This window comes from Hippoglossus stenolepis, chromosome 7, assembly GCF_022539355.2.
Source record: "Hippoglossus stenolepis isolate QCI-W04-F060 chromosome 7, HSTE1.2, whole genome shotgun sequence".
Classification (NCBI taxonomy): domain Eukaryota; kingdom Metazoa; phylum Chordata; class Actinopteri; order Pleuronectiformes; family Pleuronectidae; genus Hippoglossus; species Hippoglossus stenolepis.
In genome coordinates this window covers 19,261,670-19,279,099 of record NC_061489.1, presented here as the reverse complement: position 1 = coordinate 19,279,099, position 17,430 = coordinate 19,261,670, and the positions used below count along the sequence as shown (strand labels likewise).

At 42.5% G+C, this 17,430-nt stretch overlaps 4 protein-coding genes across 5 annotated transcripts; 2 read left to right on the top strand and 2 right to left on the bottom strand.

Moving 5' to 3' along the window:
* Positions 1-81: 81 nt before the first annotated feature.
* On the bottom strand, positions 82-3,972 carry upf3b (UPF3B regulator of nonsense mediated mRNA decay). Its single transcript, XM_035161908.1, has 10 exons — positions 3,717-3,972; positions 3,168-3,274; positions 2,973-3,079; positions 2,783-2,881; positions 2,464-2,574; positions 2,306-2,349; positions 1,831-2,019; positions 1,583-1,740; positions 1,184-1,496; positions 82-1,099 (listed from the first exon to the last, which is right to left on the bottom strand). The coding sequence occupies exons 1-10, from the start codon at positions 3,825-3,827 to the stop codon at positions 965-967; spliced, it is 1,374 nt and encodes a 457-aa protein (XP_035017799.1). The 5' UTR covers positions 3,828-3,972; the 3' UTR covers positions 82-964.
* An 887-nt stretch (positions 3,973-4,859) lies between these two features.
* On the top strand, positions 4,860-5,823 carry ndufa1 (NADH:ubiquinone oxidoreductase subunit A1). Its single transcript, XM_035161974.1, has 3 exons — positions 4,860-5,089; positions 5,214-5,303; positions 5,683-5,823. Exons 1-3 carry the CDS (start codon positions 4,988-4,990, stop codon positions 5,701-5,703), a joined length of 213 nt encoding a protein of 70 aa, XP_035017865.1. The 5' UTR covers positions 4,860-4,987; the 3' UTR covers positions 5,704-5,823.
* Positions 5,824-6,654: 831 nt separating this feature from the next.
* On the bottom strand, positions 6,655-11,337 carry LOC118112570 (NFKB activating protein). 2 transcript variants are annotated; one of them, XM_035161972.2, is made up of 8 exons: positions 10,644-11,337; positions 10,258-10,338; positions 10,046-10,110; positions 9,860-9,955; positions 9,723-9,765; positions 9,385-9,639; positions 8,630-8,779; positions 6,655-7,122 (listed from the first exon to the last, which is right to left on the bottom strand). In XM_035161972.2, the coding sequence occupies exons 1-8, from the start codon at positions 11,171-11,173 to the stop codon at positions 6,948-6,950; spliced, it is 1,395 nt and encodes a 464-aa protein (XP_035017863.1). In that variant the 5' UTR covers positions 11,174-11,337; the 3' UTR covers positions 6,655-6,947. The 2 variants fall into 2 exon arrangements, with proteins under 2 accessions (XP_035017863.1, XP_035017864.1); XM_035161973.2 differs by having other exon boundaries at positions 9,723-9,762.
* Positions 11,338-11,820: 483 nt separating this feature from the next.
* Positions 11,821-16,246, top strand: zbtb33 (zinc finger and BTB domain containing 33). The gene is made up of 2 exons (XM_035160875.2): positions 11,821-11,981; positions 12,997-16,246. Exon 2 carries the CDS (start codon positions 12,999-13,001, stop codon positions 14,874-14,876), a length of 1,878 nt encoding a protein of 625 aa, XP_035016766.2. The 5' UTR covers positions 11,821-11,981; positions 12,997-12,998; the 3' UTR covers positions 14,877-16,246.
* Positions 16,247-17,430: the final 1,184 nt, after the last annotated feature.

The following is a 17,430-nucleotide window of genomic DNA, read 5'->3' as shown; positions in this document are numbered from 1 at the left end:
CTTGAAACGGAAATCTTGCCATCGCTGGACTTGTATTTTAAAACTGAGCACCTTTCCACCAAAGAGAAAAAAAGAGACAGATTTAACAAAGGCCTTTTATTTCCAGTCAGAAGTAGCTCCTGTATGTTAGCATGATATTAGCATCACCAGCACTGATATGTTTCCATGCTGTCTTCAGTTGAGTGCATCACAGATTAATGTTTCGAGGCAGATTCAGATTAGAGGCAGATTCAGATTAGAAAAAGGGGGGAAGGCCATAGGTTGATCACTCAGACTGAAGTCTGCATGCAGGCATATGGGTGTTACACAGCAGTCAGGTCAGAAATGGCTATTTCTCCTCAGTAACTGTATGAATGTGTCAACTTCGGTTTCTTTATTGTGCCTGTGAGACTAGAGTTAAAGACCAAGGAACGTTTCAGTAAAAGATCTGCACACATGAGGGTTGTCAAACTCTGCAGGGAGAGTAAGATAATGTCCATGTGTGCACTTCAAACAGAAAATGCAAACGCTACAACAGAAATCTCTCTCAAGATTCACTGCACAGACACTGCAGAAACAATATTAATGAGTTTGGCAGAGTTGACAGAGTGATTGGGTGGGATATGGATAAGCAAATTAAAAGCCAATGTTGTGGTTAGGTGTCCATCAGAGAAACAATACTGAAATAAGGTCACTTTGAGTTCACGATTTCAGAGAAAACTTTGGCTTCACCTAACGTGCCCTGCAGCCAAACTCCTCAAGGCTTACTGTTTCTGTTCCTAACAAATTAAACTAACAGAGGGCCACATTCAGGCCCTAAGAGACTCCAGCATCACTCCTGCCTCTGAGACTGGGAGAGCCAGATGTAGCCCTGCATCTTCTGCAGCGCAGTCGATGCCCTGAGGCATCACATCACTGCTCCGAGCCTCACAGATCGATCTCTCCTCTCGTCACCAAACTTAAAATGCCACAAGTACAAATCTGCTCAGTCATCTCCCTTGTCTGCCACTTTCTTGGTCTCAGTGTCTGGCTTCCTGTCGGCGGAGTTGGATTCTCCTCCTCCTGCAGGTCGATTGCGGTTCCTGGCCCCTGGCTGGTACAGCTGGATAGCGGGGCGGTCCTGACGCACAAACAAACAACACAATTAGAAACACAAAAAAAACTAAGAATTGCAAAAAATGACAACTAAGACTAGAGTCGTTACTTTATTTCGCATTCGCTCTCTTTTGTTGCCTTCCTCCCGCTTGTCTCTGGCGAGCTTCTCCGGCCTCTCGGTGTGACCGGAGTCTACATGGTTTTCGCCCTTTTTCTTCTCAAAGCCACGCTCCCTCTCTTTTTTCCCCTCGTCGTCCCGCTTCCTGCACGAGTTCTCTCCATCCTGTCGTTCCCTCCTCCTCCGCCGATCTTCGTCCTGACGCCTGATGCGCTCCTTCTCTCTCTGCCGCCGCTCCTTCTCCCGTTCTCTGTCACGATCTGTGTCACGCTCCCTGAACTCCTTCCGGCCGTCATCGTCTCCTCTGTGAAAGAAGCACAAAGCCTGTTTCAATATTCTGTTCAAAGTGAGTGATATGTTTGATAAAAGAAAACGACTGAAGCAACTAACTTCCTTCCTCGGTCTTCCTTATTCTCAATGTTCTGACGCCTCTTATATTCATGGTTCCCCATGGGTCGGTCCTCTTTATTTGGCTTCTCTGGTTTCTTTGCCTTTTCCTTGTGCTTCTCCGCATCAGCGTCATCGCCTCTGTCTGGTTTCTTCAGGAGCTGCACGGATGAAAATAAAAGAAATTCCTAAGGACATATTGGAAAGTAAACATGGCTTAAAACTGCCTCAATTCACTGCAGCACACACACCTTAATTTTTGGCTCTTCTTTAACTTGGTCCTTGTCTTTCTCCAGCGGTTTGTCGAGCCTCTTCATCTTGTCAGTGTCCTTGCGCTTCCGTCTCTCCTCCTCCCGCCACTTGCGTCGCTCCTCATCCCGCACACGCTTTCGTTCAAGCTCCCGCCTCCTTCTCTCTTCCTTCTTTTCCTCCCTGATTCTCTGAAAAGCCAAAATTTCATTTTGACAGTTATTTGGTGTTTATCGCCTATTTTACACATACATCCCACTACTTTTGTGAACCTAAGACTTTCGCGAACCCAATTCAACCATCGAAACGGTGTTTTTTCACAAGAGATTTGAAAATGTTTGGAGCTTTAGGACTAAGTTGCCTCTTTACACAATGCTCATGGTCAAATGAGAGCAAATATATATAAAACACTATCATGTTATAGTTTAAATAGTTTAAAACAATATACATCACAATGTTGTACTACTGTACATTTACCTGCTTATTTTTCAGGAAGTCCAGCAGAGGAGTTGTTCTCTTTGCTTCAAGGAAGAAAAATAGTATGTTTAAATGAATCCTCCAGCAACATGTCTGTTCTAACATATATACAATGATGTTTCAGGTCCAACTTTCCAGTTAAGTAACTGTTAACATACCAACAAGTTCCTTCGACTTTGCCTCGATCTCTTCCAGCAGAGTCTCAGGTGTTGACGTCAACTTCTCTTCGTCTCCGTTGTAAGATTCCAGGAACTTTTTGTAATCTGGATCTGAAGGAAAAGATTGACAGTGAAGCCTCCATGATGTTTTATTTAAACTACATTTATATATGAATTGATCTTAGATACATGATGCAAACACCAGCATCAAATCAAGGCTGTTGTTTCTTACTTTTCTCATTGAAAACCGAGTCTCATTTCTTTCCTACAATGGGACAAAATCTCTGTGTCTCCTTAAAATATCTGTATTTATCTTTACCTTCTTCAATCGTTCCACATTTTGCATCCCTCTTCTTGACTCTTTTCTTGGCAGTTTTTTGGAAGGGGGCAAACTCTACGATGGCAGGATACTCCTGTCCTGTGGCACACAAGCAGAATGAAGCGTCAATCACTTACAGAGAGAAATCCTTAAGTTTATTTATTTCACATTAACTCAATTCCCTTCATACCTCTGTGGTCAATGAACACATATCCATCAAATCGATCCCTGAACAGGACGATATCCTCTTGATTTCTGAAGTTGAGGTAAGCCCGGGCAAAGAGGTGCGGGTAAAGGCTGAAAGAGCAGAACAATGATGTCAAGTTAAACTGTTCCTGACACTGGTAGTTACTTTATACTGACACGTGTTTAGATGTGTTTTAACCTGGTGTCACTGGAGAAAAACTCCATGTAGTCCAGCTCTGGCAGCGGCTGCAGCTGCTCCTCCAGATCCTCCTTCGTCAGACTTGGTGGTAATCGCCTGATCACAATCTGGGAATTGATTATTGACAGGTTTTAGATATTAGCACAGATGTGAGATCAGTGACAGAGAGGAAGAGGAAGAGGAGAGCAACCACTGCCTAATGGCCATGTTAGAGCTGCTGACAGTTTGTGTGGTTTCAAGATAAGATGAGATCAGTCTTTACTAGTCCCACACTGGCGAAATTTGCCATATTACAGCAGCAAGAGTCAAAACAGGCATCAGCAGAAATGAGTAATACTCAAGTGCGACGATAACAACAAATACGTGTATTGAATATAAAAAAATATAGAAAATTCTGAATTGAATAGAAACTAATATATATAGTGTAAAAACTTGTATCATTTAAAGATTGCACTTCATCTTGGCTCTGATTAAACACAACTACTTCAAACCTGCTGCTATTTCTATCGGAAGTGTTAGCTAAAGCTAACGTAGCTAGCAAAGCTTCACCTTTGTCATGGTCTCTTTCTTTTCCTTTGGCCTCTCCGTCTTTTCTCCATCCTCGCACCTTATCTCCACTTTTCTCTCTTTCGGTCGAGTGTTCTCTTTGTCTTCCTTCATGGCGGAAAACAAGCTGCTTTGTCTCGTGCTTGAATCTCCTGCTCACATCGCAGATTGTTTACTTCGAGTTCTTAGCAACTTAGCCGAATAGCTAACAGCGAATCAACTTCCTCTGAAGGCCTGCAGCTCAGTGTTAGCACAGCAGGGGGCGCTGTTACTTTACATAAATGATAGCATACCGTTAGGTTCACATCGTTGTTTTTTGTTCAGCAGTTTTATTTTATCCATTTGTTTGTTATATTTTTTATTATTAGACCGGAAATTAAATTGATTTAACTCTTGTATTAAAAAACATTTTCCATTAGATTGTTTTCCATCGACTGTACCTAAAAATAAAAGCAAGTTTTGCTTATTTTTTTTTTTAAGTGTTTCCATTAAATTGCACTCTATACTTTGACCCTACCCATATCCTTTATCCGACAGATACACTTGCACTACCAAGATGTAATTTAGGATTAAATTAAATTAAGGATTAAATGATTATATTTGTAGTAATAATAATAATACATTTTCATGCTGTTCATATACAAAGTGTTAGGTTGACTGCTGACAGCTCATGATGGTAAATGTATTTCTGTCTTTCTCTTTATTGTTTGTTGTAACTTCGTAAGGGATATTTTTCATCAAAAGTATATACAATGAATCTTGTATCTTATAAATGGTATTTATTTGTGTAGCATTAGACTTAGAATTTCTGTCCCTTTTATCGTTATTTATTTAATACTTGTGCAAGCATAGTGTTGACACATAATTCATCCAGATCAGATAAATAAAATATTTTGCAGTTTGTCATTGGTTAGTCCACATAGAAGAGTATAAAACCACAACCTTCTCTCAGGAGAAAACATATGACTTTAAACTTCACAAAAATAAGCATGCGATATTCATAATTAGGATTATTGATATTGACTAATTATATTATTGACTAATAAGAAAAATCGTCTCAATCTCTCGGTGTTAAACTAAATTGAAAAAGCATCAGCAAACATCAGATGCTTTTATTTTGAAGTCATCTGACAGGAAATGATTTCCTTGCTCACCGGAAGAGGAACACAGGTCACCTAAAGTGAACGGTGGACATTTTGTTAGCCTCTTAGCAAAATAAACGGTGGAGGTTGGTTTTTCTGTCGGTGTCAGTGAACCAGCGAGTCTCTGACATCATGTGGTATGAAATCCTGCCGGGCTTCGCCGTCATGACGGTTTGTCTCATCCTCCCCGGAGTGGCCACGGCTCAGATCCACAAGTTCACCAACGGGGGGAAGGTGAGGACAGAGGAGGAGGAGGAGGAGGCTGCTAATGCTAATGTGGCTAATGTGTCGGGCTGTTCGTGCTTTTTCTCCTTGAACCCACTTTGTTGTTAAATCCTCCTCGTGTGTTTCCCTGCAGGAGAAGAGGATCGCCCGGGTTCCGTGGCACTGGTGCCTGATGGAGAGAGACAAGCGCGTGTCTGGATCAGGACAGTACCACGACTCCAAGGTGAGAGTCCATGTGTCACAACAACACTGCGGATACATGTCGTGTTTCCCAAAGAACGCACATAGATACGTGTATTTGAAACACATCAAAAGGTAATGAGTGAACATACAACACAGACACAAAGACTGTCATGGGCGGAAATGTAACTACACACAGTGAATATACCTGTGTGGGGTCTTTAAAGCTGTTGACATGTTCCCTGTGATGGATTCTCAGTCTGTGCAGCATGATTTTCACACAAGTATAATTTATAACTATCACCAAAAGCTGTCTTGAGTCAAAAAAAATGCTTTAGTCTGGTTTAATTGGTTTTATTTGTCTGATGTAATATTTGAGAGGCTGCAGGTATGATAACCATTTCTTCTTTTCTCCCCGACAGGGACTTGAGAACATCCACTGATGACCTGGACTATGAAGACGATGTGTGTGATGAATGACATTAAAAGATTATATTTAACATTCATCTGTTTGTTATTTTGGTCTTCTGTTATCAATTAAACTGTTCCATACTGGAAATCTTTTCAGGCTTCTCGGGTCATATGTTGAATTTAAAAAACAGACCAAGTGGGGTTTATTGTAGATGTCACAGCGTTGGTCACAGAGGTGGTACTGTCTGGGACCCTGGTTATCATACATGATAAATGTCACAAGCTGCATTAGTATATCTAGAACTTCTACAAATATGAATCACTAGCTGTACCAATAATACTTTTGGTTTATATAATTATGTGTTTAATATCTTCTAGCTTTTCACTGTTGGTCAGACAAAACAAGACATTTGAAGACATCATTGGGTTTTGAGAAGTTGAGAGATTTTTCATAATTATCTCACATTCAGCTTTAGTTGAAAGGCCAAACCTGCTAAAATACTGCCATGTCCAAAATATACCACAATATGAACAGGTGTTGAACATGAAACCTACTTTGTTTACCAGTGAAAGTGATGGAGAACTCAAGTTACTCCACTGTGTGAACTATACTGACAATTAACCAGCAGAAATCTTTATAGTATCAGACAGTTCAGATAAAAACATTTCCTCTAAATCTGTCGCTCACAACCTGAGACTGAGGAGCCTTCAAGAAGTTGAAAGATAAATCTGAGAATGCTAAACAAGATAAGAAAACAAAAGCTAAATAATGCAAAAAAATTCTGACATTTCCCAAATTCTTTGCTTTTCAAAAATTATGACATACTTCATGCCTGAGGACGTCATAAAATAAAATGGGACTTGGGTCACAAGCCACACCAAGTTCAGAACCACTGCTGTCAGTGAAGACTACAATAAAACAAATTATGGCAGAGTAGAATTGCACCCGAGTACATTTAAAAGAAATTTGAAAACAAGATCACTTCGCTGGGAAAATTTATTAATATTGGAAAACAATTTACACAAGAAATTTATGGCTGAACATCTGACATGGAAGACGAGATCCAGCAGATCAATAAGATGGAAACAAATAATACAACTGAAAACCTTTACGACTACACATTTCTTTACAGTTACAATCCTCCCTCGCACTGTACATTCCCCCAAAAACCAAAATGTATTTTCCTCTAAAAAATAGACATCTGAAGTCACAGGATAAAAAGGTGAAGGTGTTTGATTAAAAAAGAAGAGGAATCTGAGAGAAAATGGTGGACGTTCACTTGTCCTCCTTGCCTTTGGTCTTCCTGTAAACCATTTCCCTGAAGCTCGACAGGATCTTGCTCTCCCTCTTCCTCCTCTCCTCCTGGTTGAAAGACGCCAGAGCTCTCTTCTCGTCCGCACTGTAGATCTGGTTCTCCTTTCTCAGACGCACAGCCTCCATACGACGATGTCTGAGGGGGTCACAGGTCAGTGTTACATATAGAACAGATGGATGCTTCTTTGGTCTGATTTACATTGGCAACATATATCTTTTATTTTATTTTATTAATTATTTAGGGACCTTTTCCACTGAACATGTCCCTATATAATAATAACAACAATCACCCGCATTTTAGTGGAGTCATCTGTGATTTAAAGGGGACATAGCATGCAAATTCCACTTTGTTAGTGCTTCTACAGGTTAATGTGGGTATCTGGCATGTCTACCAACCCAAAAACTCTGGGAAAAAAACACTCGCGCGTTTTGTTATGGTTCCTCTAAGTCTGAAACGTCATGCTTGAGCGACTCGATTGAGCTTCCTGGGTTTTGTGTCGTAACAAGGCACTGGAAGTCTCCCTACATGGTCTTGGCCCACCCCCCACCTCATCCCCCGTCCCCCCCGTCCCCCCACACTCGTTACGCCGGGTTTACACCGGACGCAGCGCCGTTCCCAAGCGGGCAGCCGCCTGGCTGTTCACACGGGACGAGCATTTCTCCGCTGGTCAGCCCGCGATTCACTCACATGTGGCATTTGTCTGGATCGTTGGGACTGGGAGGCTGCAGCAGTTGCTCGGGCGCGACCGCTCGCTCTCCCATGCGTGAGCTGGAATTTGTGTCAGCGCCACACAGCCAGCAGTGTGGAAGACTTCCGCAGTGTTCAGCACTACTGTAACACTGGTCAAACACACAGAGCCCCCCCACTCGTTACGCCGGGTTTACACCGGACGCGGAAGCGCCGCTGCGAGGCAGCGCAGCGCCGTTCTCAAGCGCGCAGCCGCCTGGCTGTTCACACGGGACGAGCATTTCTCCGCGCTGGTCAGCCCCATAGACTGTATATATAAGGTCAGCCCGCGATTCTGCTTTCTCCGCTTGTTGTTGTACCCGTTGAATGTCGGGGTTCGGGGGTAAATGATGGTCTTCATAGCCCCCCACCTCTCTTTCTCTCTCTGTCTGTCTGCTTGTGTGCTTGTAGTGGATGGGCAGAGGGGGACATTTAATTATGTGATTGGGAAAATTAAAACTCCAGGACAACAGAAGGGGAATACAAAGTATGGGATGCATATTTGATAATTTATATCATATAAAATATGTAATTTATATCGTTTAAAATCATGGGGGGAGAGGGGGGAGGGGGGAGCTGGCTCACTAGCATTTAAAGGAACAGGCACTCAAAACAGGTCACTCTGTGGAGGGCTGTTTTATACAGGGTAAACAGGGTGCTGTTTTATATGATCCTTGTGGTATTTTGACCAAAGTATGTTACAGACATTTCATTAAGACCCCAAGGAACCATATCAACTTGTGGTAAAATGGGCATGCTATGTCCCCTTTAATATAGAAAATTGATTTGATTGCAATATATGTTGATGAGAGGAATCACTGCATTGTACTGACCCCTGAAACACTGAATTGCTGCTGTATAAATTGTATAATGATTTAAGTGAGAGTTTTTATTCAGACTTCTGCGCTTCGTGTACCTGCTGCCGCTCATCACGTAACCAGACTTCTCGAAGTTTGCAATCTCATCGCTGGTGAGACCGATCTCTCCTCTTCTCGGGATACGTTTGCCCGCTTTCACATACTCTGCCATGGCAGCACCTTCACCTGGCAACAGCGCATGACCGAAACTGGAGGGAAGAGAAACATGCACTTGTTAAAAGAGTAGAATACATTTAACTAAAGAGTCATAAATGTAGAAAATAAATATTACTATCGTAGAAAAGAAAACTGGAATAAATTCCTATTTCAGAGGCTGGAACCATCATCTTATCACATAAAATCTGTTTTGTTTTTCACTATGACAAATAAACCTGAAGCAATTACTTGTTAAATGTTTGGTTGATCGAAGATAAATTAATCATCAAAAATGTCCATAAATTAATTACATCCCCGTGGCCTCTGGGAAACTTTGATCGGCTTCTTTCAATATTAACAAGATTTATCGATCATGAACAAATGACCATTACCTGTAGCCACATATACATATACAGTACATATATATATATATATATATATATATGTTTTTTTTGCTCTAAGCTGCACTGACAAACAAAAGCATCACAGCAGAAACTTTCCTTTTTAGCATCACAAACAAAGTTGACTTTCAAACTGAATCGTGGGAGTTTTTCTAACATGGTGCAGGGTTTTTAGTGAGACTTTCTCAACTCAATCTAACTGCACCAGTAATGACGTGAGAAATGCAAGAACAAAAGTGACCGTCAGGCAGACTCACTCCAAAGGTCTGTCGTCCTGGGACAAGTGGGTAAGCGGAGCTTCGGGTCCGACCACATGCTCGTCAATGCAGGTTTTCTCCACCCACAACACTCCATTGGGATCATCTTCCTCCCCCTCCTCCCGCTCCTCCCGCTCCCCCACCTCCCCCACCTCTCCCGCCTCCTCCTCCTCCTCCTTCTTAGACTCCTCGTTGCTGGAGTTGCTCAACTCCTTACGAATCTTCTTCTCCTTCTTCTTCTTGGACTTCTTGGATCTGTTACAAAATGAAGGTAATTTTATCGTCATGTCCGTTTCTGTGAGACTGAAGTAGGCATGTTGCTGCATACTGCCACTTACTTTTTGCTCTTCTTTTTCTTTTTCTTCTTCTTTATTTCTTCTTCTGGAAGAAAAACACATCAGCTCTGCTTTTAAATCTGATTAAACCGACTGTATTGAGCTATCTTAAAATGCACGTAATGATGCTTATGTCTTACCCTCTGATTCTGATTCCAGCTCACTGTCCTCTGAGTGCTTTTTGTTCTTCTTTTTCTTGGATTTCTTCTTCTTCTTCTTTTTCTTCTTCTTCTCCCCTGTTAATGGCAGAGGGAATACCTTATAAATTCAAACGATACAGCATATCACAGCAACTTATTCATGTTCAAACAGCGCTCGGGTTCTACCTTCTGAGCTCGACTCGGAGCTGCTGTTTTTCTCGTCCTCTTCAACTGGTGTGAATTCATCAGAGCTGAAAGAAACAAAATAAGAAAAATAAATTAAACCTTCTGCTCCTGCACACACACAGAGATGATCACTGCAAAGAAAATGACAGATTTTAACCAACAAGTCTCATGTTTCATACAGTGAACACAGTAGGTAGAGATTATTGACTTACTCTGGTTCTTTTACTCTTGGTGAATATCCCCAAACTTCAGGACAACCTGACTCCCCGATCCTCTCCCTCTCTTGCAGACGTCTGGAACACACAGACAAACAGATGGAGTCAGGTTATGGCTAATGTTATAATATACATTTTAAAAATATACTATGAGAGAAAAATACCAGGAGGGTTGGGGTTAGATTTCCCCTGTTTTCTATCATTATAAACCCGTCTTTCAACGGGTCCACGGTAGATTTCATTAGATCTCACCTCTGGTCCTTCAGAATGTACAACTTTTCTTTTGTGAATCCCATAAGTTCAGTTGAAGTTTAACACTTAATAACCGAATTGATGGAGTGATTGATTATGAACCGATGCCCGAGAGGATGTGTGTATGTTACCTGGCGATAAAGGCCTCTTGTCTCTGTCTCTGAGCGTCGTCCCGGTGTTGTTCGTAGTAATAATCATCCTTGAAGCTGCCATGTTTCCCTGGAGCGTCTCTCTGCTCGGACCAGTGGTTGTAGCTGGTGTTGTTGTAACTGGTGTTGTTGAAACCGGTGTTGTTGTAACTGGGGTTGTTGAAACTGGTGCTGTTGTAACCGGGGTTGTTGTAACCGGGGTTGTTGTTGGTGCTGGTGTTGATGTTGGTGGGGATGGTGCTGCTGTGTCGCTCTCTGGATCTGGACCGGCTGCGGCTTCCTATGCGGATCCGTTTGATGTTTCTCGCCTCTCGGAACCGACGCTCCCCCTCCTCGCGCTCCCTCTCCCGGTTCCGCGGCTTCGGGAGCTTGGGCCCGAAGCTGTACGGGGACAGGCTCCGTTCGTGGCTGTCGCCGCGGTTCCGGCTGCGGGAGCGAGTCCGCGGTCTCCGGGCCCGAGGACTGCGAGGCCCCCCGCCGCCGTCAGAGCCCGACCGCTCCGAATGAGGCATAGCGACCGACCGACCGACCGAGACTTTAACAAAGTAAAGAGTATTTATTTATGTTTTAAAGCGAGTTCAGTACAGACAACAACCCGCACTCATGTTTCCTCTCTCAGCCGAGGTACGCAATCAAAGCGGACGTCCGTCCCCGAATACATTCCGGGTCTTCGCAAGCTTGTCATACACATTGGTTCCGCTTGTACATAATTGTCGATAATAATAACAGTTATAATAATAGCAAAAATAGCAACAAAAATAATAATAAATAATAATTAAACGTATACTCAAACATACAATAGGCAACAGTTTCAAAGAAACCAATTTGAAGATCACACAGAAACTGGCATTCTTAAATGAATATTCTTTATCAGACTCTTATTAGATTTAGCAGCTTTTGAAAACCTCTTTACTTGTTCTGCTGTGCTTATGTTGCGAGAGTAGGGGGCTCTTATTTTGAAGGTATTTACAATTGAGAGGCAGATCATTGTTGTGAAGTTGAACCGGTAGTGATCTCGATGCTGACAGATAAATAGGTTTATACTGAAATATTATGTCAACAACAATAATGTTATTGTTGTTTTTCCTCTAACCGGATGTTGACATGATATGTATCCCAACATCGTTTTATTATAACGCTGTTTAATTCAAATTGTGCTCGTCAATGCTGCACCACAGCGACCCCTGGTGGCTGAGCGGGTAGCGGGGGAGCAGCAGGAGGCTGTCTGTTGTTAGCTTTTGTTTGTAGCCACATAAGTTTCCATCTGCAGCTGGTGGCGGCTGCTCCTCTCGGTCTTGGCTCAAAACATCCAGGTTGCAGGTAAATTAGATTTTGATCAAGTGAACGAGCTTCGGGGGAAACGTGATGGTTTCTCTGCGGTGCTGTGTCTGTAGCTAACAGGAAGCTAGGCCGCGCTGTGCCGCTTCTGCGAAGGGGAAGAGTGGAGCAGCTAGCGCCTCCTTTTGTTAGCCTGCTAACTGCGGTGTTGTTGTTGTTATGGCTCCTCAAAGTAGATAAACTCCTCATTACAGGCTCACGCGCGTTGTTCTCTGTCTGTGCGATGTCACGTGAGTCTAATAATCCGGCCAGTTGCTGTAAGTGTGTGGCTAACTAGCATTTGGCTAACGTCAGTAACGTTATTGTTTTGGTTTCCTGATTCTCACAACGCCCATTGATGACATTTGTTCCTTCGTGCTCTCGTCTTGTTCTTGAGATCTTGTTAGAGAATTTAAAACCATTTTTCTAATAACATTGAGTTTCTAGCTGCAGCTGAACAGAAGCCGGTTCATGTGGCACAGTTAGAAGAGGCTGTTGTGGTCAAATCTAGCAGCTCTGCATTGTGTCAGATTCAACTATCATTATTCACTTATTATATTTTCTATCCATCTTCATCAATGTGGATGTGCTGAGCAACAAGTGCATGTAGTTGTAATGCAGGACAGTTCCACATCGTCCCAAACCATCAGGCAGTTGAATCAACACCCCTGTCAAGCAGTTTCAACACAAGCTGAACATCATAACATTCTCAATGGCAGGTTTACTGTAGGACAACTGTGTTGGGCTGCACTGGTTTTAGTCTGGTTTCCATAATTAAACCTAACGAATGTGATTGTAGGTTGACTCCTAAGTTCTGACAAGTATGTTAAAGTAGAAACTAAGGCAGAGGTGTTTTGAGTTTACAGTTTGTAAACAAACAATAGATTGAGCCAACTCTTTAACTGCAGATTTTGTTTAAGCTCTTAGTTTTATTCTGTATGTCCGAGTAGTGCGTGTAACATTTTCTGTACATTTACAGGAGTGAATCTGTCGTCTTTTGTTTTTCTTCTCTCTTCAGACATGCCAAGTCTAAAGCTGATCTCTGCGACGGACACACAGTACTCAGCGACTGTGCTCAAGTCCATGAATGAGCAGAGAAATCATGGATTATTTTGTGACGTCACCATCATCATCCAGGACAAGAAATTCAGGGCTCACAAAACAATCCTGTCGGCCTCGAGCACGTACTTCCACCAGCTCTTCACTGTAGCCGGACAAGTGATCGAGTTGAACTTCATCAGAGCGGAAATCTTTGAGGAGATTCTCAATTACGTGTACAGCTCCAAGATCGTCCGTGTGCGCTCTGACATGCTGGAGGAGCTTATAAATGCTGGAAAGATACTGGGAGTGAAGTTTATCGCAAACTTGGGGTCGCCATTATCACACGTGAAGGGGCTGCCTGGTTTGTCCAAAGAGCCAGAGAACAAAAATGAGACGCCTGCAGAGGTGATGCCGATCATCACGGAGTCCTTCTCGATATCTGCAGAGGAATTCAATCAGACGAGCAAACCTGCAGAAAACGACGAGGACTCGGACGGCGACGTTATGTTTGTCTCGCAGACAAAGGCTCAGGCAGCCAGTCAGAAAGCCGACTCTGGAGAGATAATTGACGTGGAAAAAGCCGAAGCAGAGAATGTAGCAGCAGTGAAAAATAAAGAATCCAATCATGCCGCTGCAAAACATAAAGATAAACCCACAGCTTCCCCGAAAACACAAGCTGCTAAGAGTCCCAGTGTCAGTTCTACTAAGCCCAGTTTACCGGACAGCAGCCCTCTGCACAGCCCAGACTCCAGCTCCAATATCCTGTCTTCCCCTGCTAGAGTTTCCACAGGAAGTGCTCCCACAACACCAGCCAGGCCAAGCAGTGTCACCCCCGAGCCCTCCAGTGCCGCCCAGTCCTCCGAAAACAGCGACATCATGGGAGTCCACAAAAAACAAGTCTCTACTTCAACTCAGAAGGGGAATTCCAAAATAAGGCTGTTAGATGTTTTCGAAAGTCCAGCTATTCAGGCTCACAATCCCAAATCAGCAATAACAGCAAAAAAGACGGTGACACTCAATACAGCCACAGAGATTGATTCCATTTCTTCAGGCTGTAAAGTTTATGCCAATATTGGAGAAAATACTTATGACATTGTCCCAGTGAAGGAGGATCCAGGGGAGGGAGGCTCTAAAGCCAGTAAAGTGAAGAGGTCATTGATGGCAACGCCTTTGAAAACCCTTGATAAAGTACCGTTGTCCCCGAAGGCCAACCCAAACAAGAGGAGCAAAACCGAGCTGGAGGATCACTACGAGCTGATCATGGATGGGAAGACTTTCTTCGTGTGCATCATCTGCAAGCGGCCATACGTGTGTCTGACGAGCCTCCGCCGTCACTTCAACACCCACTCATGGGAAAAGAAGTACCCGTGTCGCTACTGCAACAAAGTCTTTGCCTTGGCCGAGTACAGAACTAAACACGAAATCCACCACACAGGAGAGAGGAGGTACCAGTGCTTGGTGTGCGAAGAAACATTCCTGAACTACCAGTTACTGTCCACCCACTGCAAGCATGTCCACAACCAGGACCCGAGCGGGAGGAAGGAGAAAGACGACACAGACAACAACTTGTACCGCCTGCTGCCGTGCAAATCGGTGCAGATGAAGCCGTACTCATGGGCGACTGAGGGGCCGGGGGTCCCCTGCATCTCCGAGGACGGCAGCGTGCACTCCATAACCACCGGCAGTGAAGACGTCCACTCTTCAACCCAGAGCAGGATGTTGAACTGGGACGACATCTTCGTTGAGCCCAATGCACACATGCCGCCTGACGCCCACGCTCGACCAGGGTCGACCGTGAACAACACCCCCCCACAGGCAGCTACAGAGTTTGACTTTGTTATACCAGAGACCTACTGAGCGGCACATGCTGCTCTGTTACCTGTGCCTTTTAGGTGCCCCACACACTTTGTCCTCTTTGGTTCCATGTCAACAATTTTCTTCGTTAATTCTCAATAGATTGAACGCAAGGTTCGGCCACATTTCCGTTTAACAAAAATGTGTAGTTTTATTGAACTAAACACAGTGATGATGCAGATCCACACGGTTAAAGTTAATCAAAGCTGAACGCTGAACTTTGAGTCCCTCTGCGATTTCACAGGAACAGGAAATGGATGCTTGAGTTTCTGGTGCCGGCTTCAGTTAAAGGAGCAAATGGTTGCAGTTGATGGAAGTTCAATGGGACCGTACTTTTTTTCATATTCTGCTTTTGTAATAGCCTTGATCTTCGGTATCATTGGAGTAAATGATAATGACATTAGCAAACAAACATAGGAGTGGATCAGCGTGTGTGGTTAAAACAGTATTATAGCCTCAAAATCTGTAACAGCACAGAAATGAAACATTTAAATTATGTTTATTTGAGCCTTTTTTCCCCACATTTGCCAATTCAGTTAACAGACGGTAAACAGTAAACAGATTGAGAATCTTGGCTCAATTTCGAGGATCAGATGTAAGTTTTAACAGATGTGAGGAATTTCTGGACTGAATCTTCCTGGTCCATGTTCGAGACCAAATTCTGCTCGAGAGAAAATTATCTGAAATGTATTCTTTCATTATGTGATTGTCTGCGATCCCACATCTGGGTCATGTGGCAGGGAATATGCTTTTTTTAATGTTCTTTTTCAGTGGTTGGTGAATAATGAGGTTTTATTCTTTTGTTTGTCAAACTCTTATTTTGATGCACCCTGTACATTTTTATTTCCTATTATTTCAATGTTTTTTCCCCCTATGTTAGATATTATATTTTGATGCCAAATTCTGCCGGCCACGTTACGTTGGCCGGAGATTTTTGCATTCAAATGTGATGATTGGATTATTTCAGTCCATGGAAATAGCACTTAGTGTTGTAACACGCGGAATTTTATTTGTGTGATGTTTTAATTTTTTCATTCTTTTGTTTTGACACTGTGTCAGAATGTAGGGATCGGTCAGTATGAGTGAGAAAGTAGTGCTAACATGCGAAACTCTTCAATTTCATGTCGCTCAATAAAACCATGCAGATTGTTTTTTTTTTACAAATTAACATTGGTGTGTGTGATGTACAGTATATATTTGTGCTAACTTTTTTTTTTTTTTTACAGCTTCAGATTTATTTATTAGGTTTATAGCGTAGATAAAATGAAATTGTTCTTTAACACTTGAGTCTGTTGGCATTTTTCCAGAATGTCCCTTTTTCTGTCCATTGGCAATGAGAATTATGTGACAGTAAATAAATTATTTTTAATTACTATTTTCACATGACTGTGTTGCTCTACCGGCATGTAAGTATCAGCTGTTTCATTCAGCGGGTTGTGACATGTATTACCTCCGTCAATGAGGTTAGGTTTTCATCTCTGTCTGTTGATTTGTTTGTGAACAAGATAACATGAAACAAACTCAACTGTTTTTCATGAAACTTGTTGCAAGGATACGATGTGTGTCTGGGAGGAACCCATTTCATTTTGGCTTAGATACGAATCAGGGTGCGGATCCAGGATGTTCACTTCCTCTAACATTGCAGGATAGTGTGTTTTTCGACATCTTAGGTTTCCCCAGTTATTATGCATCTTCATTTTTTAAATCCGGCACATTTAAGAGACTAATATCTATGAGTGTGAAATTTGTTGCAGCCTGATTGAATTGAAGGGGACTCTAGGGCCTTGCCAGAGGTGTCAGCTCTACTGAGTGACATTCTCATTAACAATCAGTGTCTGTCACAATGAAAATTACACTGTGTGCCAGTTTATTAGGTACACCTTCAGTTGTTTGAATTGACTCCAGTCTAATAAGACTGTCCTGTGATGAATCGTGCCTTCGAGAAGGTTGTAATGTTCCGTTTTTAAAAATTAAACTGATCGATTTAGAGGCTGTGGGCTGTGCTGCAGTTGAGCTGTTATACCGAGACACTGCAGCCTCTGAAATAACAAAGACTGGACATTTTAACTTTTATGAAATACATCTTTTTGTAGGACTATTGGATTAGAATGCATTAGTTTTAGCTTGAAGAATGAAGTAAATAAAGAAATGCTACAAAATCCTGTTTGTACAGCTCTAGAAAATGATGAGCTAAAAACCTGATTGTTGATATTCTCTGATTTTAACGTTGCTGCGGGAAAATTTGTTTTACTTGAATTTCATGATTGTCTTGTAATGTGTCCAGAAAGGCTCCGTGATTAATATAATTAGACAAAATGTGAATATTGCATTGAGGGAAACGAGCAAACTACAATTTTCTGTCCCTGAAGCGAACGGTAATGTTGCTTCAACGATGGGTCTTTCATTTAGTTGAACATGATTTAACACCTATGCCCATACAAGGAGCTTTGAGCTAAATGCTAAATAATGATTAAATGCTAACATACTGACAGGAACATGTGTTCTACACTGAACTCCAGACATTTTCCTGAAGTTTAAAGTTTTACGATAGTTCATC

Coding starts and splice junctions, on each gene's coding strand:
- ndufa1 (XM_035161974.1), top strand. CDS start 4,988: ATGTGGTATGAAATCCTGCCGGGCTTCGCCGTCATGACGGTTTGTCTC. Junction 5,090..5,213: donor AGTTCACCAACGGGGGGAAG/GTGAGGACAGAG, acceptor GTTTCCCTGCAG/GAGAAGAGGATCGCCCGGGT. Junction 5,304..5,682: donor GACAGTACCACGACTCCAAG/GTGAGAGTCCAT, acceptor TCTCCCCGACAG/GGACTTGAGAACATCCACTG.
- upf3b (XM_035161908.1), bottom strand. CDS start 3,827: ATGAAGGAAGACAAAGAGAACACTCGACCGAAAGAGAGAAAAGTGGAG. Junction 3,080..3,167: donor TTTTTCTCCAGTGACACCAG/GTTAAAACACAT, acceptor CTGCTCTTTCAG/CCTTTACCCGCACCTCTTTG. Junction 1,741..1,830: donor AAGAAGAGCCAAAAATTAAG/GTGTGTGTGCTG, acceptor TCATCCGTGCAG/CTCCTGAAGAAACCAGACAG.
- LOC118112570 (XM_035161972.2), bottom strand. CDS start 11,173: ATGCCTCATTCGGAGCGGTCGGGCTCTGACGGCGGCGGGGGGCCTCGC. Junction 10,111..10,257: donor CCAAGAGTAAAAGAACCAGA/GTAAGTCAATAA, acceptor TGTTTCTTTCAG/CTCTGATGAATTCACACCAG. Junction 9,766..9,859: donor GCTGGAATCAGAATCAGAGG/GTAAGACATAAG, acceptor TTTTTCTTCCAG/AAGAAGAAATAAAGAAGAAG.
- zbtb33 (XM_035160875.2), top strand. CDS start 12,999: ATGCCAAGTCTAAAGCTGATCTCTGCGACGGACACACAGTACTCAGCG.